This window comes from Daphnia carinata, chromosome 7 (genome assembly GCF_022539665.2).
Source record: "Daphnia carinata strain CSIRO-1 chromosome 7, CSIRO_AGI_Dcar_HiC_V3, whole genome shotgun sequence".
NCBI lineage: Eukaryota > Metazoa > Arthropoda > Branchiopoda > Diplostraca > Daphniidae > Daphnia > Daphnia carinata.
The window spans coordinates 3,255,399-3,279,019 of NC_081337.1; the positions used below are offsets into that span (position 1 = coordinate 3,255,399).

Genomic DNA, 23,621 nt, shown 5'->3' on the forward strand with positions numbered 1-23,621 from the left:
TTACATTAAGATTTTGAACTTTTACATGGCAAAATAATTGCGATCATCTTGCGCAGAATATATACAAAAAATTTATAATTTTCTTTAGATGCGATGGCATTGTTTAAGTTGTAATTCAATTCGATTAACGGTCAATTCCATAAACAGATCGCGAAGTCAGAAAACGATAATTCTCATATCCGTCCTTTTTACGAGGCTGATAGCTTGAGGTCCGCATGATAGCCTGTCCTCCTTCATAAACCTCTTTCGTTTACTGCCATCTATCAACAAAGGAACGTCTCAGTATCAAGTATACAAAAAACCGCGAAAAAAGCAGTCGACAATAGGAAAATTCAAAGCCGAACCGGCAACATGGCCCGTCCAAAACCCCAGTCGGTTCAATGGCTAACTTGTCAGGCATGGGACAGTATCTGTATTCTATATTTGGCTACCTAATTTTGTGGTGAGCTCAGTTTCAGTTTCTCTATCAAGACAGAAAAATTGGGCTTTATGAAGCCAAGACAATGTTGTAGGAGATGGTTTAAAATTGTAAAGAAACGTTGGCAAAAGAAGAGCGTATCATGAAGCTCCTGGTTGTGCAAGTTTTGACTCACCCATACCTTCACGTCGTTAAACAAGGTTTTAAGGAAACGAAAAAAAATTATAAGAGAAATACATAAAAGCGTCCAAGAAAACGTCTATTCACACTTAAACGTCAAGCAAAAACGAAGATGCCCTGAGATAGGATACGTAAATACCCTGATACGGTGAATGTAAATTTTCCAAAACAGACGAAAATTTTTTGGCACCATTTCTACAACGATCGACATCGTGATGGAGACGATGGGCATGGGGGAAAAAAAGGTTAATAAGTAGGGATGAAGCATTTCAAAAATGTAGCAATAGTTCCGATCAATTATGGCGGGAATGATATCAAATAATTTTTTCTCTCAAATTTTGTGTTCCCCATTTGCTAGATTCTTGCCTTCTCCTCGTGCGTCATTGAAATTGAAAATTTCTTCTTTCTGTGATGGTAAAAAATTGATCTAATGGCTAGATTTCATGACTCGCGTATAGCCTGATGAATAAAAACAAAAGGAATTTACATAACTGACGAAAAAGTTAAATGTTCATAATCTTACTTGATGTGATGGGAACCTAACTGTGACACAGATGCTGATCGGTCGAGTCAACATACTGCCTGTCGCAGCTGAGCATGATTTTCTGTTTTTCCAATGCATCCCAAAAATAAGACGCGCAGGCGTTTGTAATTTCTGTTGATAAAACGTGCCCAATAATTATTTATTTATTTATTTACAAGTGATAAAATAGTGGAAAATTTTTACTCACCGTGACAAAACTTACGACAGGGGCCTATGCTTTTGCCATCTGGACGATATTCAGGTTGCGCTGCTAGGCAGATAAATTCTTCAATCCTAGGGTGACTATATAAAACGAAAATAAGGTTTTTTAAATAGCCAAAATCTATAAAATCTTAATCATACCATTGGGAATCTATGACCGGCTTGAGGAATTCCCAGCTAACAATGAAATCATGTTCGGACTTGTCTCCCGCAAAATTTGGATAAGAAGTGTGAGTGTAATTGGAGTGATTGCTGCAGAAGGTCATGTTACGTGGAACACGTTGAGGCGGTGAAAGCTTGGGCGACGATGACGCAGCTATTTTGTCGGTACACCGTTTTTAGGTTAATTTGAATAACAATTAATCGTAACTGACGCATGCTTGCATTACCTGTGAGGTAGGGCACGTTTTCATTGGAATGTGTTGTATTATTTTCAGGTTGCGTGAAATCTGTTGTGAAGAGCGTTAACGGATTGATTTCTGCCAGACGTGATGTAACCGAAATACCATCATCACTAGCCGTGGCATTCTCCCCATCTATTCCTTGTTTGCAATAAACGAGGTAAAAAGATGACAAATTACATTTCATCTATTTTTTTTCACTGGCATGCAAAAAAAAAATTATAAATAGGAAAACAAATTTTTAGCAACCCCACCGGTTGGTCGAAATTCAACTACAGCGGAGACAGACGCATGCCACCTCACGAACACGGCCGCCATGAGTAACCCCATAACGATAGCCTTGATTAGCCGGTTGTAGGAGCGAAATTTTTTGACAGCCGGTGCCGGCATATCGTCCTTGGTCACAGCGTCAGAAAAAATAAAATGCATAACATTTTTTGGTAAGTAAAAATAATTAGCTGATGAAATTTGCACAAAAAATTTCACACAGTATACTGTCGAATAAGGAAAAACTTGATTCATTTGTAAACGAATACGAATAACGAATAAAATGGACGTTTTATTCGCGAATACGAATAATTTTTGAATAACGAATAAATTTTCGAATCAAATATCGAATAAAAATGACACTAAGGTTACCTTCAGAAAAAAAAAGCGTTTTGCGTTATTCTATTCGAAATTTTAGTCGACAGCACACTGGTTGCACAGCTATCGGAAGATATTCACGCTCTTACAACTATGGCGGCTTCAAACCTACTGAATCGCAACCTCTCTAAGCGCCAAGACAAAACTTAGTCCTCATGCTTCGTTTCTTCTCTTCTCCCGTTTCTGGAAAGGATCGATTATGTAGGGACATCTATGAACGGCAGATGAGAGCATATGAAAGTATACTCATGCTGTGTCACTTTTGTAGCAGACGCTTTTTTAAGTGTTCACTTGTGTCAACATAAACAATGGCAAGTTATGTGCTGTCCTGGCACAGTGGCTATCGCCATACCTTCGTAGTTAGTTTCCTCGTGTTCGATTCCACCGTCCCTTCCTCAGAAACAACTCAAAAAACAAGAAAAATACAATAATCACCCGTGCGTAAGGGATTGCTAGGCAACCCGTGAAGCTGGTGCAGATGCACCAGTCGCATTTGAACTTATCAATGGCAAGTTATTTTCGTTACTGCTCGATGGCGTCTAAAACAATCGGAAAAATAATCGGTAAAAATTTTAATCGAAAATCAAATTTTTTTCAACAGACGATCGCCGATCATATTTTTCCCGATTATCGACGTTGACCGATAATCGCCCAAGAAATAATCGGTCGGCAAGTCTGCTTATGACAATGAGAATGATTGCGCGTTTAAGCTATAAAATGGAGCTGTCATCTCATGCGTTATCTAGAATTGTCTTATCGGCGCTTCAAAGAATTGATAAACTTCTTTACATTAACGTGAAAGGCCTTCCGGTGTCGGAAGCAAAAGTTTACCTTAGCAGCGATGGCATTATCGAAGTTGTAATTCAATTCAGTTAACCGTCAATTCCATAAACACATTACGAAGTTAGAAAACGATAATTCCCAGATCCATTCTTTTTTAGGAGGCTGATAGCCTGAGGCCAGTTTTCACTGATGGGTCCAGATGGCTTTTCCTCATGTTTTCCTCCTTAAATCTCTTTCGATTACTGCCATCTATCAACAGCGGACAGCCCTCTATCAAGGATACAAAAAAACCGCGAAGAAAAGCAGTCGGCAATAGGAAAATTCAATGCCGAACCGGCAACATGGACAGTCCAAAACCGTAGCCGGTTTAATGGCTAACTTGTCGCGCATGGAACAGTACGTGTATTCTATGTTTTCTTACCTAATTTTGTGATGAGTTCAGTTTCAGTTTCTTTATCAGTACAGAAATATTGGGCTTTTGAAGCCAAGACAATGCTGTAAGGGATGGTTAAAAAGTATAGTGAAATATTGGTCAAAGAAGAGCTAGTCTTGTGGTTCCTGGTTGTGCAAGTTTTGACCCACTCATACCTCCAAGTCGTTAAACAAGGCTTTAAGGAACCAAAGAAAAGGCATATGAGAAACACGCAAAATGGTCCAAGAGAACCTCCATTCACACTTCAACGTCAAGCCAAAACGAAGATGCCAATAGGTTGGGTAAAGTGAATGTATATTTTCAAAAACAGACGAAAACTTTTGGCGCCATTTCTACAGCGACCGACATCATGGAAACGACGTCCCCCATACTTTGGGTGGGGGAAGACGTGAAAATCAATTAAGGCGGGAATGTTATCAAGTACCCTTTCGTTCCAAGTTTCGCTACTTGGAAGTCACATACTTGTCTTCTCTTCGTGTGTCATTGAAATGATAATTTCTTCATTGAAATTGAAAATTTTTTCTTTCCCGTAATGGTCAAGAACTAATCTAAAGCCTAGATTTCGAAACCAACGTCTAGCCTGGTGAATAAAAACAAAAGGAATTTACATAACTGACGAAAAAGTAAAGGTTTCATAATCTTACTTGGAGTGTTGAGCCCCGAACTCTGGCGCAGATTCTGATCGGTCGAGTCAACATGCAGCCCGTCGCAATTCAACATGATTCTCTCTTTTTCCAATGCAGACCAGAAATAAGGATCGCAGTCGTTTACAATTTCTGCTGATAAAACGTGCCCAATAATTATTTATTTATTTATTTACACGTGATAAAATAGCAGAAAATTTTTACTCACCGTGGCAAAGCTTACGAGAGAGGCCTATGCTTTTGCCATCTGGGCGACATTCAGGTTGCACTGCTAGGCAGATAAATTTTTCAATCATAGGGTGACTGTATAAAACAAAAATAAAATTTAAATAATAGCTTAAATCATTCAAATCTTAATCATACCACTGGGAATCTATGATCGTCTGGTAGAATGCCCAGCTAGCGTTGAAATCATGTTCGGACTTGTCTCCCGCAAAATTTGGATAAAAGGTGTAAGTGTAATTGTGGTGATTGCTGCAGAAGGCCTTGTTACGTGGAATGCATTGAAGCGGTGAAAGCTTGGGCGACGATGCCGTAGGTATTTTGTCTGTATACCGTTTTTAGGTTAAGTTGAATAACAAATAGTAACTGAAGCATGCTTGCATTACCTGTGACGTAGGGCACGTTTTCATTGGAATGTGGTGTTGAATTATTTTCAAGTTGCGTGAAATCTGTTGTGAAGGGGGTTGACGGATTGATTTCTTCGGCACGTGATGTAACCGAAATAGTATCATCAGTAGACGTGACATTCTCCACCTCTAAGCCTTGTTTGCAATAAATAAGGTAAAAAGAAGACAAGTTACATTTCGTTCGTTTGTCGAGCAAGCTTGCTTTACAGCGACATCTATTTTTTTTCACTGGCATGCACAAAAAAAAATTTATAAATAGGAAAACAAATTTTTACCAACCACCGGTTGATCCAAGTTGTACTCCACAGTAGACAGCGAACCCTATATATATCGCCATTACAACCAAAAAGATTGCCCTTTTCCAGTATTTTTCCAGTAACGTTTTGACGATCGGTACCGGCAGGTTGTCCTTGGGCATGGAGGCAGAAGTAAACTGTTCGTCAGTTTTCCTTACGCTAATTTAGAAAAGTTTTGATTTCAGCGGAATTGCAGTTCCTTTTTCAGTAAGTAAATGTCATTTGCTGATGAAACTTACACATAAGGTTGCGCAGCGGTCGGAAGTTGATCTAAGTGGTACATGTTGCTCTTAAAAATGCGCATCCTCCTAGTTTGCCGGTCAGCAAGCAACTGGTTTTACATCTTAAAATCCCAAGGAGCGCCACAATGGGTTACGGTTACAAAAATTGCTTACGCAATTTGTAGGTGTATTGCACCTACAAATTGTAAGCAATTTTTTTTTGCTTTTTACTACTGAGTTCATCTAACGGTCAGGTTCCTAGTTAATCCTCTTATAACAAGTTTACATACTCTACCTATATAAAAATCAAATTTTTAAAACTGATAACTTTATGTAATTAAGATACAATTAAACCTTCTTTTATTTTGTTCTATTCCATTTTTTAAATACTACAAGTATACTGATAAACTTGTGAAAATATGCTGCAATCCATTTTCTGCTCCAGCGATGGCGATGAATTAAATTCTAATGACAACGACAATGACCGCGCGTTTAAGCTATAAGTAATATGTTTCAATAACGGTTAACTCATTACTGGTTGTTGTGATGTATTTTTTCTTTCCGTTTATGATATTTTAATACAGAATTATATGTGTACCTCCATAGTGATATACTTTCAGAATCTTCATAAGTCCTTATTTCCTATTTTATCTTACTTTTTATTATTTTATCTTCCTAGATCCTTATTTAACTGAAAATTATGCTTAGTTGAAATATAACTGAACCTTCTTGTAGTTTGTGCTATTCTATCTATTTTTGAAAATTCTGAAATCATTGGTCTTTATCTATGGACTATGGTTATATTTCGGGCATGTTTCGGGCACACCATGTTTCGGGTGGCACGCATTCCCATTCTGGCAACATTGCGATAAGTTATTTACAAATAGATTCCAGACGAACATATGAATTGCAGTGCAGACTGTTATCCCAGTTTACTTGATACCTTTGTTGCTTCATAGTTACACAAAGAACCTGAACTTCTGCGGGAAAACGATTTACCTCTACACGTTTGAACCAAAATGGCCCCGGTAAATACAGGAATCCTCTTTTTGCAATTCAGCTCACTAGTGACTCCTCATGCATTATCCAAAATTGTCTTATCAGCTCTTCAAAGAGTTGACAAACTTCTCTACATTAAAGTGAAAGGCCTTCCATTGTCTGAAGCAAAAGTTTCAACCTATAATAGAATTGTTAATCAGCTATACAATATTTCGTCCAGAAATGCAGTTGATCGCTTTGACACCAGAATAGTACTGACTGATTTTAGAGATTCTTTAATCAGCCCAAGTGTCTGTGTTATCAATAAGTTGCATGCAAGTCACACAATTGAAACAATTCTCACGACCAGCCTTGAAAGTTCATATACAGAGTTTTTGGAGAATAAGAGAGATGGAATAAGGAGTGAAGTGCTGCATATTGACTCTGATTTTAAAGACAATGATCACCACTTGGGCATTGAACATCAGGGGAAAACACAAAACCACCCTCCAAATTCAGCAGAAGACAGCATTTATGATCATGTTGTAATCGGGGGTACATTTGATAACCTTCATTCTGGCCACAAGATGCTTATATCAGCAGCAATACTGCGGTGCAAGAAAAGCCTTACTATAGGTGTAACCGATGGCATCATGATAAAAACCAAGAAATTGTGGGAACTGATTGAACCTTGCCAAACAAGAATTAAGAAGTTACAGGAATTTCTCATGGATGTTGAACCTAGACTTCAATATAAAGTTGTTCCCATAACAGACCTTTATGGGCCAACAGCAGATGATCCTGCATTACAGGTGATTAGCTTACCGTTGGTTAACAATTTGACTATATGATATTTCATTCACAAGTTCAGCTTTTGGTCGTCAGTGAAGAAACCCAAAAAGGAGGTATGAAGATAAACCAGCTACGTCAAGAAAAAGGTTTAAGCAAACTTGACATCTATTCGATATCAGTAATCGATGATAATCACGCCGGAGCCGGAGAAGAGAATAAAATAAGCTCATCGTCTTTTAGGAAGCGACTTCTGGGAACCCACATTAAACCACCTAAAGTGAGTTATTTTCTAGAATTCTTATTGAATTACAAATAATCTTTAAATGATTATTATTATTGGTAGTTCAAGAACAAACCCTATGTGATTGGATTGACTGGTGGCATCGCAAGTGGAAAAACGACCATTTCGAAGCGCCTAAAAGACTTGGGGGCTCATATTATTTCGTGTGACCATTTAGGTCATTTGGCTTACAAAAGTGGCACGGAATGTTATCGGCAAATGGTTGATTATTTTGGAGTTGGAATATTAAACGAGGAAAACGAAATTGATCGGAAGAAATTGGGACCCCTGGTCTTTTCCAATAAAGTATATCAGAAGAAATCGGTTTAAAATTTCGGAATAATTCCTTATTTATTTATTCTTTCTTCTCAAGGACCATCTAGAAAGTTTAAATAACATGGTGTGGCCAGAAATTCGTCGCTTATACAACAAGGAAATAAATGAACTAAAAAAGCAAAATTTTGAGGGTGTAATAGTGCTCGATGCTGCTATTCTTTTGGAAGCAGGATGGCAAGAAGATTGTGCCGAAGTTTGGGTTGCCACCATCCCCAAAGACGAAGCGGTAAAAAGAATTGTTGAACGAGATCACATCACAGTAGAGCAAGCAACTCGCCGCGTTGAATCACAGCTCAGCAATAGCGATCGGGTGGCCAGCGCTAACGTTGTTATCTCTTCAATTTGGGAACCAGAAGTAACTGCAACGCAAGTTTTAAAAGCATGGCAATACGTACAAGAGTTTCTTGCTAAATAAAGATTTAACATGTTATTTTCTCTTATGTATGTAGAATTTCGATGTAATGTGGGAAATAGAAATATGTTATTTGTCTTATCGCTGAAGGCATGTGAACTCTTGTCTTGCTTGTTCGTACAGTTATTATTACAAAGTTATCTAAGAAAAATAGAAGGAAATTTTTCTTTCGTAATCGATATAGACTACAAAAAATCGAACAATAACAGGTATCGATAGCTACACGGTCTGTCCTAGTACGAAGTAGACCTAGGATCAACAGTCTCTTTTACTTCCTTGTTTAAGTATCCAGACTAAAAAAGTTCAGATGTTGGCGAATGGCTATGTGTTAAATGACCTGGGTCCATTGACTTGAATGGTGCAAAATAGTTCCCTAGAACTGTTTAATCCGTAATCAATACGAGTGCCCAAGGAAAATTTCTCTTAGTACTTAAGCAGACGATTTCCGATGCAAAAAGCCTCTGTCAGCCCTGCCTCTGTTATTGACTCATCAAATTGTGAAAGTTAAATAGCCTAGTTATTGGATTTTGCATAGTCTCTGTCGTCAGTTCGCCTGAAATGGATGGCCACGAGACAACAGCAATTTTAGGGAGGAATTTTTACAGCCGTGCGGCAGAATTTTCACAAACGGTCGGCATAATAAGAGCTGATAACGATTCACACTGCAATTACTATAGACCCAAGAACTCATCACATTTAGTTATCATTCCTGGAGGATATGAAGGCATTCCTCAGAACTTAACCATTAACGTAATTGCATGGATCGTAAGTATTTTTATCGCCATTTCTTTTTGATTTTCATGATCTCATATTATATAACTGTTGTTTATTGGTTATTTCTATGTAGTGCCTCATAATCCTGTTTTCAGTTCTACGGAAGAATGCTTGGAACTATGGAAGAATGGCATTACTTCAGAGAAGGGAAAGGAGGTAACTCAGCTGCAGCTTAATTCCTTTGATCACTATAAGTTTGAGCCACCTTTATTAGCTTATAGTGGTTTTTAGTATGCATGAAAACAGTTTTGTATAGATTTACTTAATGTTGGTGTTTCAGTTTATTATTATCATTTAGTTGCCTAAATGATTGTTTTAGCTTTTACAGTGAGACCTTTTTTTGTGCAGAAATTTACATCAGTTACACACATACGAATTATATATATATTGAGAGCTAAAAGAATGTGATTTCAAATTAGTTTTATTATTGTGTTGATACCCTATCTTTTTGTTGGCGTTGACAGAGAAACTGCCCCGGGATACAGTGAATATAACATGTAGGTTGTTTCTTTTTTGCTGACTGCCTTTGCACGAAATTACTGCCTTTTGCTCAATTACCTTTGACAATTTCTCTCCATTCTTTAGTGGTGTAGGTTTTTCAGAATTTTAAAATCTTATGGCCAATCATTAACTTGTTGAATTCACCATGGTGCTAGCTCCTTATTTTACCCAACAGCAAAAAGTTCTTGGTAATTTACGTCTATAATTTCTTCCCACCTTTAGATGGACACAAATTTTCTATCGAAGAGACGACCAAGATGGGGATTCCGAAGACCACAAAGCAGCCCCGTCCTTCGACCCCGGTTCCCATTACGATCATGGAATGTTCTCTTGGATCTTAGCCGTTTTTAGAATAAAGTAATTCGCAAGAGAATCGTGGGTATTCAATGGCTTCATACGGTGTACCTCATATGGTGTTCTTTGTAGGGATGATCAGATTCGTTCGAAATGTGGAGATGACGCCGTACAGTACCTCTCTTTCCAACGACACATCATTGTCATGATGTCAATTACGATGGTTGTGAGTTTGGCCATTGCCTTACCTATTAATATGCAAGGTGACCTGAAAGGTGATGAAAAGCAATTCGGGCACACGACCCTTAGCAACTTGGATCCCAGGTAATAAGAGTTAAAAGTACTACCAACTAGGTGAAGATATATGAATACTTCTTTTTTTTTTTTAGATCATGGTATCTTTGGATTCTTGTTGGACTTTCGTTACTATTTGTTCCGCTTGCTATTTTTATTATGCGGCACTTTTCAAAGCGACTTGACATCCCCGAAGAAGATTCCACAGTATCGAGGACTCTTATGATTAACCACATCCCACGGTCGCGCTGTAATAAAGCGGATCTTTTAAAGCACTTCAAGTAAGTTTAAAATAAAAATAGTTTATACATTTCAATACTAATTTCTATTGTATTTGTACTTTGCAGTGAAGCATATCCCGAATATGAAGTCATTGACATCCAGTTTGCGTACGACTTGTCCAAGCTTATCAAACTGGATAGGGCAAGGTACTGCTGTGAATACTTACGGCTAAATGAATATTTTTAATTCCATTGTGTTTACGCATTTTAGGCAATTTGCGCTCCATGCCAGAAATTACAGTGTCAGTGAAGCCATGAGCGGTAATCGGATGCTTGTCCGCCCATTTCTTTGTGGCAACGTCTGTGTTTGTTGCGATCCGTGTTGCCCGAAATCAAAAATCGACGCGGCTGAATATTACACGAGCGAGGAGAGGCAATTGGCGTCACTCGTTGACCAAGAAAAACTGAAAGTAAAACCTGCAAAAAACATTTTGTAGCCCGGATATATTCCTCCATTCTATTTTAATAGGCTATCAAACGACCTGTTGGAGTAGCTTTCGTAACTTTTGCCTCTAATCTTCAAGCCGCCAGAGTTAGACAAGATCACAGACCGAACTGGCGCTGTGGTTCAAACCCAGGAAATTCTAGCCTTAGTGTTATTTTTAAGCCACATCGTTGGTCAGTTGATTTTGCTCCACGTCCGGATGAGATTAATTGGTAATGATATGGTAATGTTCGTACCCAATCTCGCATACGCTAATATTCTTTCTCCATAGGGGAAATTTGGCGATCCCTTCGCGATTTTGGTATTTAAGATCGTTCCTGATCAACAGTTTCCTGTTCATCGTGCTGTTTTTCTTAACAACTCCCGCCGTCGTTGTTAACACGCTAGACATATTCCAATTTTCCACAATTACGAGCACAATCGAAAAAATGGTGTGAACATTTTGGTTGTTCATTATAAAAACAAATTGATGACTTTGCTTTAAATCATGGCAGAGCCCGGTTTTATCTCAGTTTCTACCAACACTTCTTTTGTGGACCACTTCTGCCTTAATGCCAGTTATGGTTGCATATTCGGACGAGTGGATGAGCCATTGGACGAAATCGACAGCCAATCACACCATTATGAGGAAAACGTTCATCTTTTTGATGTTTATGGTGGTCATTTTACCATCTTTAGGACTTACTAGTGCACAGGTATTTCTTGTTTTCTACCTTAATAATCGGGAAGTGATTTCAATTAAATTATTCATAGGCTTTCTTTGAATGGGCAACCAGGGCCAATGGGACATACCGTTGGGAATGCGTCTTTTTGCCCGATAACGGCGCCTTTTTTGTCAACTATGTAATTACTTCGAGTTTCATTGGAACCGCGCTGGAGCTTATGCGATTTGCTGAGCTGTTTTTGTACGCCTGCAAACTTTCCTGCGCCATGTAAGAAAACAAAAATTCATCTCAACTTGAAACAAAACTAACAATAAAAATCTTTGTGTCAGGTCAAGGGCTGAAGTGCCCGGTGTACGCCGCAATTTGCTGTGGGAATTTAATTTCGGCGTCCAATATGCATGGACGCTGCTGAACTTTTCGTTGATAACTATGTACAGTGTTTCCTGCCCATTGATAACACCCTTCGGTAAGTCCTTTTTCTTTCATTAATTGCGCTTTCTTGATGAGTGTGATGTTTTCTTTGCATTTCAGGTTTCGTGTATGTCCTGCTGAAACATTTTGTGGACCGGTACAACATTTTTTTTGCCTATGCTCCATCGCGGATCAACAAGAACATTCACACTTCGGCCATCAACTTTGTCATGATCGCATTTCTAATCCTGCAGCTGACGCTGTTCTTCTTTTCGATGCTGCGTTACGGTCTGAAGGGTGTTACCATATTCGCCCTGGTTGGGTTTTGCGCCACTTTGTTCCTAGTGGTTGTTCAAGCCTCATTTCGCTGGTTCCGTGGGCTGGCGCCCATTTCTTACCGGGTGAGCCAACGTCGTGACACGGACGAAACGGATTTGCACGATTCCCAACTTCCTCCGACTGCCGAAGACTTATTGCTTGCTGAATCAAATGCAACCTACCATGCTGGTGTACGCTACGCTGCTTGGATTCTTTTCTTTTTCAGTTTCTATTTCTTATTTTAGACGAAATCATTAGCATGGTTATCGAAAATTTTGCTTTTCTGGGTGATTGGAACTCTTTATTTGCACTTGATTAACATCTAATTTTTTCCTTGAATCCTGGCCTCGTAGAATTGGTTTTGTGGGACTTGTAATCCCGTTTTCTCCTCTTTTAACATTTCGTTCTTACTTATTCGACTTATTCCACCCTAACCTTAATAATCATTGCACTAGATTTGGTGTCGAATGCAAAAAGAGAAAATTATTCATAATTTCAAAGTCTTGTTTTGTATTTACAGAAATTTTCCGAGCCGAGGGGTAATAGCAACAGCCCCGGTCGACAACGTGTGGACTCGTTTTCCACCGTAAACAGCCAAGGGCATCAAAATAATGTTTTTCTTCCTGAAGTCTTGACGGAGTCACAGTGCAACGGACCAGCCCACTTGATGGAGACAATAGCCACCACATCTGCCTTGGATTCAGGACGGCCCAATAAGTAAAAATGTCATTAACTTTCACGTTCGTTTGGCTTCATTTATTCCATTTGAAATAGGAATTCTATTAATGGAGAGATGGTAACGGTTGAACAACCCATTCCGTGTCGTGACAGACCGGTTCCTCCAGAGCAGGTTTATTCGTATCAGAAGTATAACACTGATCAAGAACACATCTGAGAATTTTGCCTTAACGAAAGCCTAATTTACATTGTTTACACCCATCATTTTTTTTTTTGGCGTTATTTAACGGATATTACTTAGCCTATTTCCATCTTGGTGTTTACTATGAACTCTAAGTCATCGTACTGTATATGTGATCGATCTGACTAATAGTGGATAGACCCGTGTCTCAGTTGTTCAAATTAAGACGTTGTCGTCTCCCAAAAAAACACCTAAAATGTATCTTCTTATTCGGATAGTCATCATTCAATTTCCTCTACTCGCGATACGGCCGACCAGTGCTTTTCTCTAGTTTCTATAATTCACTAATTCATCGTGTTGACTTTTCGCTATTCATTCTTTTGATATGGCTCTCTATTCTCTGGATCAGTTCGCGTAAAAAAAAAGATGAAAAACTGGCCTTATTATTTCATAATTGGTGTGGATCTTTTTAACTGGTGGAATGCTTCATTCTACAAAATGTCATCGAATCGCCTTCGAATATTTTAATGCTATAATACTTTTTACGTGCCCTAACTAAATATTAAACTTTGGCTTCAAGTCAAAATAAGCTATTCTCTTATCCGTCTTCTCTTCATCAAGTATTGGAGGGCAAATTACAATTGCTCTAAAACGAAAAACCGATAAAATAAAACTATATTTCGGCAATCCCCATTTCAACGTTCTCTTTATTTCAAAGACGGAATTGATAGAGGAAAAATGTTAAGTCATTATAGCAGAAGACATACCATTTCGTACAAGTGTCTTTTTTTTACGATCAGCCTTAAGTTATTTTACTTTCTAATCTTTCATTTACGATTTCTCATTTTCTAACCTTGGAACATCCAAGACACGTGTGCAGGTATGTGGGCGTTTAGGAGGGATAGGCGTTGGGTAGATCTGATATGTGATCAATCTATGGACATTGGACGATGGTGGTACGTAAGCAACTCACTCAAACTTTATTCAACTAAAGTAGTGGCTATCGAATGTTATGTTACCTGCACTATCATGAGAGTGCAAGGAAAAGACAAACAGCTTTTATTTATGAGCATAGTCTAAATGAATAACAAAGGTTAACCACATTACTCAACGAATTTTTTACAACTGATACTGTCGTACAAACTGTTGTCATCGGCTGCTTCTTTCGAACTTTTCGGCAAGTTCTTTCTGGCAAGTTTGACGTAGCGTTAGAGGTACCTCATCAATTTATATTGTCCTGTGTTTTTTACTGACACCAACTCAATTACAAGACTATCACTGTAGAATAATTAAGCATAACAGTAGATCAGTCAGTCCAAAAATCCTCTGCATTTTTCAGATGGCGGTTTCGTTTTCTCGCATTGATTCGTTACGTTCCGGTTGTATATAAGGCATTGGAAAAAGAGTGAATCTTTTGGCTGACTTTATTCAGTCAAAACTAGGTAGAACCTCAGTTTGCAACTCCCAATTCTACGTAAAAGAAAAGAATACAAATAGGAATTCTACTAGAATCTTGTACGTAACGATGAAATGTCACTTGATTTTCATTCTGATTAGTTGTGTCGCCTTAAATCTAATGGCTAATGGTAAACTAAAGTCTATTATTACATTACGTTAGCTATAGCACTCTCATTTTTGTATTGTTTTACATTTATGGCTGTTTGTATCGTCGTAATGAAGACGGAAAATCACTGATGAAAGGACGCCACCTCATCATTGGAACCAGTCATGTAAGGCGTTTGTATTTTGAATTTAACACCATCGTTTTTTCATTTGTATTTGTAAATAATGACGTGTACAGGTATCACCCTACATCAACATAAATCATGCTGGCAACAAAATCGTCAATGTCCACGGGTTTGTCCACGACATACTTGTGTGGATGTCCGAGAAACATGATTTCACGTAAGTCAATCCTAGTTTCTCTAGTTCTACAATTTTACAACACTATATTTGATTTTCTTGCAGTTTTGAATATGTCGAACCTCCTGATGGAGCCTTTGGAGCATTTGTAAACGGCTCGTGGAACGGATTAGTCAGACAAGTTATTTACGGTGTAAGAACTTAGGCAAATGCAGTACAATCTTCTTCAGTCCATATACCAACTCTTCCATGTTTTTCTTGTTTTTTTCAAAGGAAATTGATATAGTGGCAACAGCATTTTCAGTAACTTATCCTCGATCCAAATTGATTGACTACTCGTTTCCATTTTCGGCTGAACCCATGTCAATATTAATTCCGTATCCTCGGCTGGACAGCACCATTTCTGGTATTGTCAGACCCTTCCAGTACGAGGTAAATATTAATATGCGTTACGTTAGCATTTATTGCAAAATCATTTCTCAAATTCCAGGTGTGGATCGGCATCATCCTTAGCATCTTGATTTTAGCCCTCATCCTCTGGTTAATTTCCCGGTTTGAATCACGCCGAGAAGCATTCCGCGGAAAGATTGGATTGTTCGATTACTTTTGGTTTCTATTCCGAGTCTTGGCAAACTGTACGTTGTTTAATTATTTTACAGGCCACACAAATTGAATTTCTAATTTCTAAATCGCAGCCAACGAAGTAATTGCTTTTACATTGGCAACACGGCTGATAGTCACAGCCTGGTGTCTTACAGCTGTTGTCTTCGTCAACTCCTACACCAGCAGTTTAGTGTCTTACTTGATGGCCCCGAAATTTGTGCCCGTAATCACCACCCTGCAAAGTTTAGCGGATAGCAAAGAAATTTCGCTCATGGTGCTGAAACACACGTCCGTGGAAACAACGTTGTTTGTAATCCCTTAAAGTTTTCGTGATTTTTGTCAACACAATAACGTTCTAAATCAACTTAATTGCTAGGCCGCAACGACAGGTGCGTTAGCGAAAATTGGCGCACTCCTTCAAGCTCATCCGGAAAACCAGTTGAATTCTCTGGAAAATATAGAAGATCAGGTCTATTATCAACGGAAGGCATTTCCCCACGTAAGTAGAAAATAGAATTCATATTCAAAGTGCATTTAAATGATTTGGTAATACGTTGAACAGGAAGAAACTTCGCTGATTGTGCGAATTCACGATGACTTGAAAGCCACTAAACAATGTCGCCTTGCTATTGCCAAAGAACCGCTTTACCCAGATACACATGCATTTGGCCTGGCAAAGCACAGCCCTCTAACTAAAACTTTTGATCGCGAGTAATTCGTTCATGTGAGCTGTTCATCTGTTTCAAAATTTGAAACTAACCTCTCTTCCTTTTTAAGGCTCATATGGTTAAGACAATTGGGCTTGTTAGACCACTGGAAGACGGCGGCCCTTCCGCCACCCAATCGCTGCTCAGCACCGATATCTCGATTACGTTCTACACCCAATAAAAAGTTGACTCTCGATTCACTTTCGAGTGCGTTCCTTCTCTACGCTGTTGGTGTTATCGCCTCCATCTTGGTATTCGTAGTGGAGCTGATTTTCTTCAAATGTTTCTAGCCGTGGTCATTGGTATTTACAATTTCATGATCATAACAAAAACATTCTTTTGTAGACGAGCCGCGCTATGAATCCGGATAATGCTTACACGATTAAAGAGATAAAATGCCATTAATAAGAAGAATGGCATTTCTTATATTTCTACGATTTTTTGTTACGCTTTCACATGTCTTATTAAGGACAAACACGGAATAATTGTAGTTCGTGCATGAAATGCTAACGTGGGTACACGATACATGCCAGCGATCAAACCTGAAATCTTACTCCCGATGCAAGCGCCTCATTCATTGGATGATAGGACAACATCTAGTTAAGAGACGTGGTAAAGTCAACAATAATTTTAAAACATTGCTATGGTTTCTTTCATCATAAATTAAGAAGATTTTCTCCCGCTTCTTTGTGCTAAAGACCTGGGGATAGGATTTCGTAATCCGTCATAGACGCCCCCAAATGCTTCCCGCTAGAGGAGGATAGGCTAGAAACGGTTACGCGTGCCAAGGTTAAGTTGGATGCGACATATTGTTTTCTTTTTTTCTTTTTTTTTTACCGTTATCCCTGGCGGCGTTCCAGGAAAAGGTTAGAACAGGAAAAACTTGCGTAATCAAAAACCCAAGGCTATTGTGCCACAATACGCAGGGCGTTCACCACCTTCAAAAACCATTTCTACTTCTCCAGATTGTGTTATTTCGAAGACTGGAGCTTCTTGCCACAGTGAAAAATAGCTTATCCTTTTTATTGCTTTTGAACGTGGCGTACCTGTAATTATCATTCAGCCAATTTAATCTCGCAACCATCTTAACGAAAATGTTGGTGTATTTGTGGTCGTTACCTTTGCTAGTTCGAGTGGCATTATTGGTGTTGTCAATACTAGTTTGCCTCAAAGTTCATTTTAAATTGAAGCATGGGGTGTGCACTAGCCAAAACAAAATGACAGGTAAAATAGTCATCATCACTGGAGCTAATACAGGTATTGGAAAAGAGACGGCCATTGACCTGGCCAAAAGAGGAGCTCGTGTGATCTTAGCTTGTCGAGACATCAGGAAAGCAGATGCTGCCAAAGGTATTAGATTTTATTAGTGTCATTGATTTATCCTGTTATTCATTTGAACACCTTAATGCAGATGACATTGTTAGAGAGTCAGGTAATAATGATGTTATTGTTCGACACCTCGATTTGGCGTCTCTCAAATCTGTACGAAAATTCGCTGCTGATATTTTGGACAGTGAGACGCGTGTCGATGTTCTAATTAACAATGCTGGTTGTGTCACTACCGAAAAGAAGTTAACAGGCGATGGACTAGAATATCAGATGCAAACGAATCATTTCGGCCACTTCCTGTTGACTAATCTACTGTTGGGTATGACATTATTATGTATCTAACGTGCTAGGCATTGACACGATTGTTTCAGGATTAATGAAGAAATCCGCTCCCTCACGAATTATTAATGTTTCTTCGACCGCCTATTCATTCATTTGGTCGTTGGACGTCAATAATTTAAACTCGGAGCTGCATTATAGTGGCTATAGTTTTTATAACATGGTGTGAGTTTATTTTAATTTCTATTGAATTACTGCTTGGTATTTTATATTATTTTCATCTATTTTTTTTATAGTTATTATTACTCTAAGATTAGCCAAATTCTTTGTACTCGACATCTCGCATCGCTTGTCCGCGATTCAGGTAATTGTCACTTTCTTTAGATCTTTAATTATTCTTATTTATTCATTTTGCAATTAATTTTTCCATCTAATGTAGGCGTGACGGTCAACTGTTTGTGTCCAGGGCCTGTGAAGACGGGAATATTCCGCAATGCTAATTCATGTAACACACCATTCAGTATTCCTATCCATTTAGATATTAGATAACATATCTGTTTTGTGTGTAGGGTTTTTTATTCTACTTGGCGTGCTATATCCTTTCATTTTTAAGGTATGATTTTATTTCTTGCTTGATTATCGTTCTTTTCTAACTTGTTTTTTTGTTTTGTACGTCGGGAATGTCAACATTTATTGCAGACACCTAAGGAAGGCGCTGAAACCTCCATTCATTTAGCCGTAGCTGATGAAGTTGCTAACGTTACAGGAGAATTTTTCAGCGATTGCAAGGTGCAGTATTTTAATATGATATTAGCAGCCTGTTATCACTGAGTTTAAATCATTTTCATCATAGATTAATAAAACCAACAAATTGGCCAGCGATCTCGGTCTAGCTAAGAAAGTGTGGGAAAAGAGTGAAATTTATGTCGATTTAAAACCGGAAGAACGTCATTATTGACAAATACTATGTAAGAATTAGCATCAAAGTTATTCTGGAAAAGATGAGTATTTTTTTGTGAAGCGAATCGAAATGCTCTCTGCGGACCATACCCTTGTTTAAAGTGAAAACTAATAGCAAAATTTATATGAATAATTGTAGCAAATGCCTGTTTTTGTGATTGACAAGAACGTCATCCAGGTGAACAAGATTGAAAATTTTGAGTTTCTTGTGCCACTATTTTATTCTATTTGAAGCGTTACTTTCATTTTTTTTTCCGGTCGGAATTCGGCTGAAAGTCGATTGTTTTTGAAGCAGCTGTGTACTCAATGCGCAATAACCTGCTGTAGTCTTTTCCAATTGCACGAGAATCTTCTCTTAGAAATTGAACAAACGAGATTATTAGAATGTCTTTAGAAACTCATTTTCATTTAGGACATATCGTGTCCCATTTGACTACTACCGGTTTCCAAGAGTTTCTGTTCTTCTTTGGACTTTCTTTTGTTGAAACACATTTTTCACACTGCTGCGCTAGTTCAATGACGGATGAACGAAATTGAAGCATTTTATTATATCATAAAAAACGAAGGTTACCTTGAATCTTAAATTTCGTTCTCCTTCTCGAAATATTGCCAGACTTCTTGTTTCAATGGTACGAATGTTTTAGTTCACGATTCAATTGCTTTGACGGGATTGTTTTACTGCCAATAATAATTCTATTTTATGATCGTCTAGTACACTAAACGATCGACGAATAGAAATTTATTGAACAAGACTTTCGACCCGAATAATCATTAAGTTTCCAGACGTGAGTCAGTCACGCTCTGTGCGGGACAAATCTCAAAGTCTGGAATGCACGCTTTAAATAATATTTTTTATTCTTGGACTCGATTGTGGGAGAAAGTGATAATCGAAAGGAACAAAACATTTTCCTTTCCCATGCTGAGTAATTTACAACGTCACACCCGAAATACCTAAGCTGTAATTATTTATAGCTTGAAACAGAAAGGTAAGATTATTTAACGACAATATTTTAGAAATTTTTTTCGTATTAGTTAATTTTTTTTGGCAGCCTTCTTACGAGATACGTAAGCTTGGAAACCCTTATCCGTGCCGTTTAGCCAATCTAGGAAATAGGAGTGGCTGAAACATGCATTATTCATGATGTGGTGATAGTCGTGATGATCCGAAAACGGTAGCCATGGGAACTTGTAACCTGTGTGTTCGTTAACGCTTCTCAGGTGAACGAATGCGTACCAGAACCACAGGAGGGCCATGTGAGGATTAACAACCAGCGGACCCTGTTAAAAGATCTGTTAAATGAGCCCACTCTTACCTGAATGTCTCATTTGCATACCAAAGCTGCTGCACTCAACAGTAAAAAATATTCGATTGGAGTACTGTACATTGAAGATATGGCAACAGGTGCACGCCATTCGTGATGTTTTTTGTGGACCGTAATGTATAACTTTGGATGATGGATCAGCCTGTGGGACAACAATAATTTAGCTGATGGACATAATCGACTTTTAAACGGTATGCAACAACCTGTGCACGTAGTACACTCCAACTTCTTCGCAAATGAACAAAATGGTAAAATGCAATAATGTTTGCCCGATAGATGGTAGTCCGTGAATAATCGGTGTCGTGTTGGTCACCTTTTTAAAGTAATAGCTGGCGATGGTGAGTGGAAACGAAATGGCCCATTGATTGATCAAGACGACCTTAACAGTCTGGACAAGCGAAAAGGTAACATAGAAAATGATAACATTTATTTTTCCTTTAATAGAATACCTCTAGTAATTTATTCAAATCCACTGGTTCGTTCGTACCCGGTTGCAGTTTATATTTGCGAAACCATTTGGGCCAGTTGTAGTAGTCCACGATTACGAAAAAAATACCAACAGTCCAAAATGGAATTTGGACAGATAAGGTAATACCTGATTCAGATTTTGTTGTTGATCAATCGATCGATCGAGGAAGAATGCGGGTCAAAGTCAGGTACTTACCCCAAACGTACAGATTATAGTCATCCTCACCAACCAACTGAAGAAATGCTTCCCACAGAGATTCCAACATGGAGACAGAAACGCCCTTGAGTTCTCGTAGATGTCTAATGCACAACACCACAATGCAAATCAAGTTTTAAAAAAACAAATGGTAAAACATATTTTTTACGTTGTTAAGATGTGACCATAGAAGATCGGTATAAGTAGCAAAGTAGTGACCAACAACAACAAGTTTTGGCCCAATGCTGGCTGTTTCAGCTCCATGGTGACAGTCTCTGAACTGTTGAGTTTTTGCAGAATATTTTTCTATTTGTGAACAAGTTGCTGGGTAGGACACTGCGTAATATCGACGACCTTGCTGCCAGCGTGAGGGCACAATAAATCTTCCACAACATTCATATCCTTTTTTCGGATGAGAAGATGACGGCAATGTATTTTTTTACGATCAATATAATTTATACAGCTGGAAACGCCAAAGGGAGAGAGAGGGGGTTTCTTCCAAAGTGTTAGTACTGTAAAACGAACAGAAAACCTTGAAACGCCATTGCGAACGCGTTTAGTCAAGAGGCCATTCTTGGAAGATGTTGACTTTCGTTTTGTCGTTACCAGTAGCGGTTCAGATTGGATTACTAATTCTATCACTAGCTGGAGCTCTGAAAATTTATCTTGAGCTGACCAAAGGTGTTTGCAAAAGCAATGTTCAACTGACAGGTAAAACGGTCATTATCACTGGAGCTAACACAGGTATCGGCAAAGAAACGGCCATCGATTTGGCAAAGAGAGGAGCTCGAATCATCTTGGCTTGCCGAGACACTAAGAAAGGCGCCGCTGCTAAAGGTACGAAAATTGAATTTGCATAACGATGTGAAACATGATTCTATTCTTAAATTGTCCATTGGTAGATGATATTGTTAGACATTCAGGCAACGATAACGTGATTGTACGTTACCTTGATTTGGCATCTCTTCCATCTGTTCGTAACTTCGCTACCCTAATTCTGAAGAGCGAAGAACGGCTCGATATCCTCATCAATAACGCAGGTTGTATCATCCTCGAAAAGAGATTGACAGCAGATGGATTAGAATCTCAAATGCAGGCTAACCACTTTGGCCATTTCTTGTTGACCAATCTCTTGCTAGGTACTTTTCAAATGTCGGTAAAATTATTAACTAATCTTTAGGTAATATTCATCAATTTTCTTTTTCTACGTCTAACTTGTTCCAGAACTCATGATAAAATCAGCCCCCTCTCGTATTATCAACGTTTCTTCGAATATCTACAGATGGGTGAAGACTTTAGATTTGAAGAATTTAAATTCTGAATTGTCTTACAATAACAACAGTTTATACCATGGAGTGTAAATACCTTCGTTTTAAGATGAAGCGTAGATGTTGAAATGATGTTGTTTTTCTTTTTTCACAGGTACTACACTTCCAAGTTGTGTCAGATTTTATGCACCCGACACCTGGCGCCTCTTGTTTATAGTACCGGTAATTATAATAAAAGTGTTCTAAATAATTCATGCCTGTATCATTACCAGTTGGCATTGACTACGCTTTTAAACCTGTGCGCTAATTCGGTTTCTAAATATCAATTAAAATAAAAAAATTTCCAATTCCAAAATAATAATTTTGCACGCACAACTCTTTGCACGCATCCGGGAATTAATAGGCGTGACGGTGAACAGCGTTTGTCCAGGAGTTGTCCACACGGAAATATATCGCACCACATCTTCGTGTAATTATTTTTACTGTTGTCTGTAAATTTTAATTTGTTTTTAATTTTCTTATCGTTGAAATCGTGTAGGGTTTCAAATGTTAACGTCTTTTTTACTTCCTATTTTCGTCAAGGTATGCATTTAAATATTTTTTTATTTATTTCTTAACTCGATGATGATGTAGATTGCATTGTATGTAGAGGGCAGAGTGGCATGGTGCTTGTTTAAAATCTTTCTAATTTTAGACGCCCAAGGAAGGAGCGCAGACTAGCATTTACGTGGCTGTGGCTGACGAAGTCTCTGACGTCACTGGAGAATTTTACCGCGATTGCAAGGCAAGATGCTTTAGATATTCCGCAGACAGTTTCTAATAGTTACGTTCTTTATGCATCTTCGTAGATTGCAAAACTCACCCGATTGGCCAGCGATGTTGGTCTGGCCAAAAAAGTCTGGGAATTGAGTGAAACCTTCGTCAGTTTGAAACCAGAAGAACGACATTACTAAAGGAGAGATTTAAAGCGATGATTGATATGGAAAATGATTGTGAATGTGTGGTTACATACAAACAAGTGTATTGCAATGTTTTCCCAAAAACTTGAAGGTGCGCTAAAATATAGAAAGTATTGAACAGATGAAGGAAAATGTGAATGGCTCGTAAGAGGATCGAACTCATGACCTCCGCGTTATTAGCACGGCGCTCTAACCAACTGAGCTAACAAGCCTTGTATGCTACCGCGTAGTTATACGTACATATACAAGCTATTTTAATTTTCAAAAAACAACTAATTAACGCTAAGTTTCAAAAAGCAAAATAACTTTGGTGAGTATTCATACTGTGCCCACGAACCAACTGCATATTGAAAATCAATAGGGTTACAGGACTATCGTCTATAGCAGTAAAATATTCTGAAAAACCAACGCTGCAGTGGCAATACTCCTCCTTTACCTGAAACTCGAATTTCATTAACGCTTATATGCACGTGCAAAATAACGCCCCTTTATTATCTTAAAAGGGTGCAGGCGAGGTAAAAACAAAAATTATCGATCTTTTCCTTTCTTAAATTACCAAAGGGAAGGGTACGTCAAGGTAACATTTCGTGCTCTCCCCCCTTCCCGACCTTTCTTGCCTCTCTTCGCATTCT

The 23,621-nt window shown here is 38.4% G+C and overlaps 8 protein-coding genes and 1 non-coding gene across 11 annotated transcripts; 5 read left to right on the forward strand and 4 right to left on the reverse strand.

Moving 5' to 3' along the window:
* Nucleotides 1-721: 721 nt before the first annotated feature.
* Nucleotides 722-2,134, reverse strand: LOC130695397 (uncharacterized). The gene is made up of 6 exons (XM_059496206.1): nucleotides 2,048-2,134; nucleotides 1,733-1,931; nucleotides 1,485-1,659; nucleotides 1,330-1,424; nucleotides 1,122-1,253; nucleotides 722-1,057 (listed from the first exon to the last, which is right to left on the reverse strand). Exons 1-5 carry the CDS (start codon nucleotides 2,132-2,134, stop codon nucleotides 1,138-1,140), a joined length of 672 nt encoding a protein of 223 aa, XP_059352189.1. The 3' UTR covers nucleotides 722-1,057; nucleotides 1,122-1,137.
* Nucleotides 2,135-3,882: 1,748 nt separating this feature from the next.
* Nucleotides 3,883-5,113, reverse strand: LOC130695465 (uncharacterized). Its single transcript, XM_059496207.1, has 5 exons — nucleotides 4,858-5,113; nucleotides 4,613-4,796; nucleotides 4,458-4,552; nucleotides 4,250-4,381; nucleotides 3,883-4,185 (listed from the first exon to the last, which is right to left on the reverse strand). Exons 1-5 carry the CDS (start codon nucleotides 5,111-5,113, stop codon nucleotides 4,181-4,183), a joined length of 672 nt encoding a protein of 223 aa, XP_059352190.1. The 3' UTR covers nucleotides 3,883-4,180.
* A 1,147-nt stretch (nucleotides 5,114-6,260) lies between these two features.
* On the forward strand, nucleotides 6,261-8,292 carry LOC130695373 (bifunctional coenzyme A synthase-like). The gene is made up of 4 exons (XM_057518510.2): nucleotides 6,261-7,185; nucleotides 7,245-7,442; nucleotides 7,509-7,751; nucleotides 7,819-8,292. Exons 1-4 carry the CDS (start codon nucleotides 6,415-6,417, stop codon nucleotides 8,194-8,196), a joined length of 1,590 nt encoding a protein of 529 aa, XP_057374493.1. The 5' UTR covers nucleotides 6,261-6,414; the 3' UTR covers nucleotides 8,197-8,292.
* Nucleotides 8,293-8,425: 133 nt separating this feature from the next.
* Nucleotides 8,426-13,622, forward strand: LOC130695361 (calcium permeable stress-gated cation channel 1-like). 3 transcript variants are annotated; one of them, XM_057518483.2, is made up of 16 exons: nucleotides 8,426-8,958; nucleotides 9,041-9,123; nucleotides 9,432-9,464; nucleotides 9,691-9,825; nucleotides 9,895-10,086; nucleotides 10,152-10,337; nucleotides 10,404-10,484; nucleotides 10,549-10,747; nucleotides 10,807-10,994; nucleotides 11,054-11,213; nucleotides 11,277-11,477; nucleotides 11,536-11,714; nucleotides 11,777-11,913; nucleotides 11,979-12,367; nucleotides 12,697-12,893; nucleotides 12,951-13,622. In XM_057518483.2, the coding sequence occupies exons 1-16, from the start codon at nucleotides 8,752-8,754 to the stop codon at nucleotides 13,069-13,071; spliced, it is 2,688 nt and encodes an 895-aa protein (XP_057374466.1). In that variant the 5' UTR covers nucleotides 8,426-8,751; the 3' UTR covers nucleotides 13,072-13,622. The 3 variants fall into 3 exon arrangements, with proteins under 3 accessions (XP_057374466.1, XP_059351979.1, XP_059351978.1); XM_059495996.1 differs by having other exon boundaries at nucleotides 8,427-8,958; nucleotides 11,979-12,259; XM_059495995.1 differs by lacking the exon at nucleotides 9,432-9,464 and having other exon boundaries at nucleotides 8,427-8,958.
* Nucleotides 13,623-14,839: 1,217 nt separating this feature from the next.
* LOC130695466 (glutamate receptor ionotropic, kainate 2-like) lies at nucleotides 14,840-16,515 on the forward strand. The gene is made up of 8 exons (XM_057518601.2): nucleotides 14,840-14,940; nucleotides 15,004-15,091; nucleotides 15,172-15,330; nucleotides 15,389-15,533; nucleotides 15,594-15,811; nucleotides 15,878-16,000; nucleotides 16,064-16,212; nucleotides 16,279-16,515. Exons 1-8 carry the CDS (start codon nucleotides 14,918-14,920, stop codon nucleotides 16,496-16,498), a joined length of 1,125 nt encoding a protein of 374 aa, XP_057374584.2. The 5' UTR covers nucleotides 14,840-14,917; the 3' UTR covers nucleotides 16,499-16,515.
* A 616-nt stretch (nucleotides 16,516-17,131) lies between these two features.
* Nucleotides 17,132-18,977, forward strand: LOC130695573 (retinol dehydrogenase 11-like). Its single transcript, XM_057518733.2, has 8 exons — nucleotides 17,132-17,558; nucleotides 17,620-17,856; nucleotides 17,909-18,041; nucleotides 18,113-18,180; nucleotides 18,256-18,321; nucleotides 18,386-18,429; nucleotides 18,516-18,605; nucleotides 18,670-18,977. Exons 1-8 carry the CDS (start codon nucleotides 17,303-17,305, stop codon nucleotides 18,772-18,774), a joined length of 999 nt encoding a protein of 332 aa, XP_057374716.1. The 5' UTR covers nucleotides 17,132-17,302; the 3' UTR covers nucleotides 18,775-18,977.
* Nucleotides 18,978-19,645: 668 nt separating this feature from the next.
* On the reverse strand, nucleotides 19,646-21,088 carry LOC130695576 (fatty acid hydroxylase domain-containing protein 2-like). Its single transcript, XM_057518735.2, has 6 exons — nucleotides 20,932-21,088; nucleotides 20,763-20,866; nucleotides 20,548-20,693; nucleotides 20,302-20,486; nucleotides 20,111-20,240; nucleotides 19,646-20,054 (listed from the first exon to the last, which is right to left on the reverse strand). The coding sequence occupies exons 1-6, from the start codon at nucleotides 21,024-21,026 to the stop codon at nucleotides 19,809-19,811; spliced, it is 906 nt and encodes a 301-aa protein (XP_057374718.1). The 5' UTR covers nucleotides 21,027-21,088; the 3' UTR covers nucleotides 19,646-19,808.
* Nucleotides 21,089-21,128: 40 nt separating this feature from the next.
* Nucleotides 21,129-23,071, forward strand: LOC130695572 (retinol dehydrogenase 11-like). Its single transcript, XM_057518732.2, has 8 exons — nucleotides 21,129-21,599; nucleotides 21,665-21,901; nucleotides 21,987-22,119; nucleotides 22,185-22,252; nucleotides 22,434-22,499; nucleotides 22,569-22,612; nucleotides 22,725-22,814; nucleotides 22,879-23,071. The coding sequence occupies exons 1-8, from the start codon at nucleotides 21,344-21,346 to the stop codon at nucleotides 22,981-22,983; spliced, it is 999 nt and encodes a 332-aa protein (XP_057374715.1). The 5' UTR covers nucleotides 21,129-21,343; the 3' UTR covers nucleotides 22,984-23,071.
* Nucleotides 23,072-23,127: 56 nt separating this feature from the next.
* Trnai-aau (transfer RNA isoleucine (anticodon AAU)) lies at nucleotides 23,128-23,201 on the reverse strand. The gene has a single exon. It is a non-coding gene; the product is annotated as a tRNA-Ile (tRNA).
* Nucleotides 23,202-23,621: the final 420 nt, after the last annotated feature.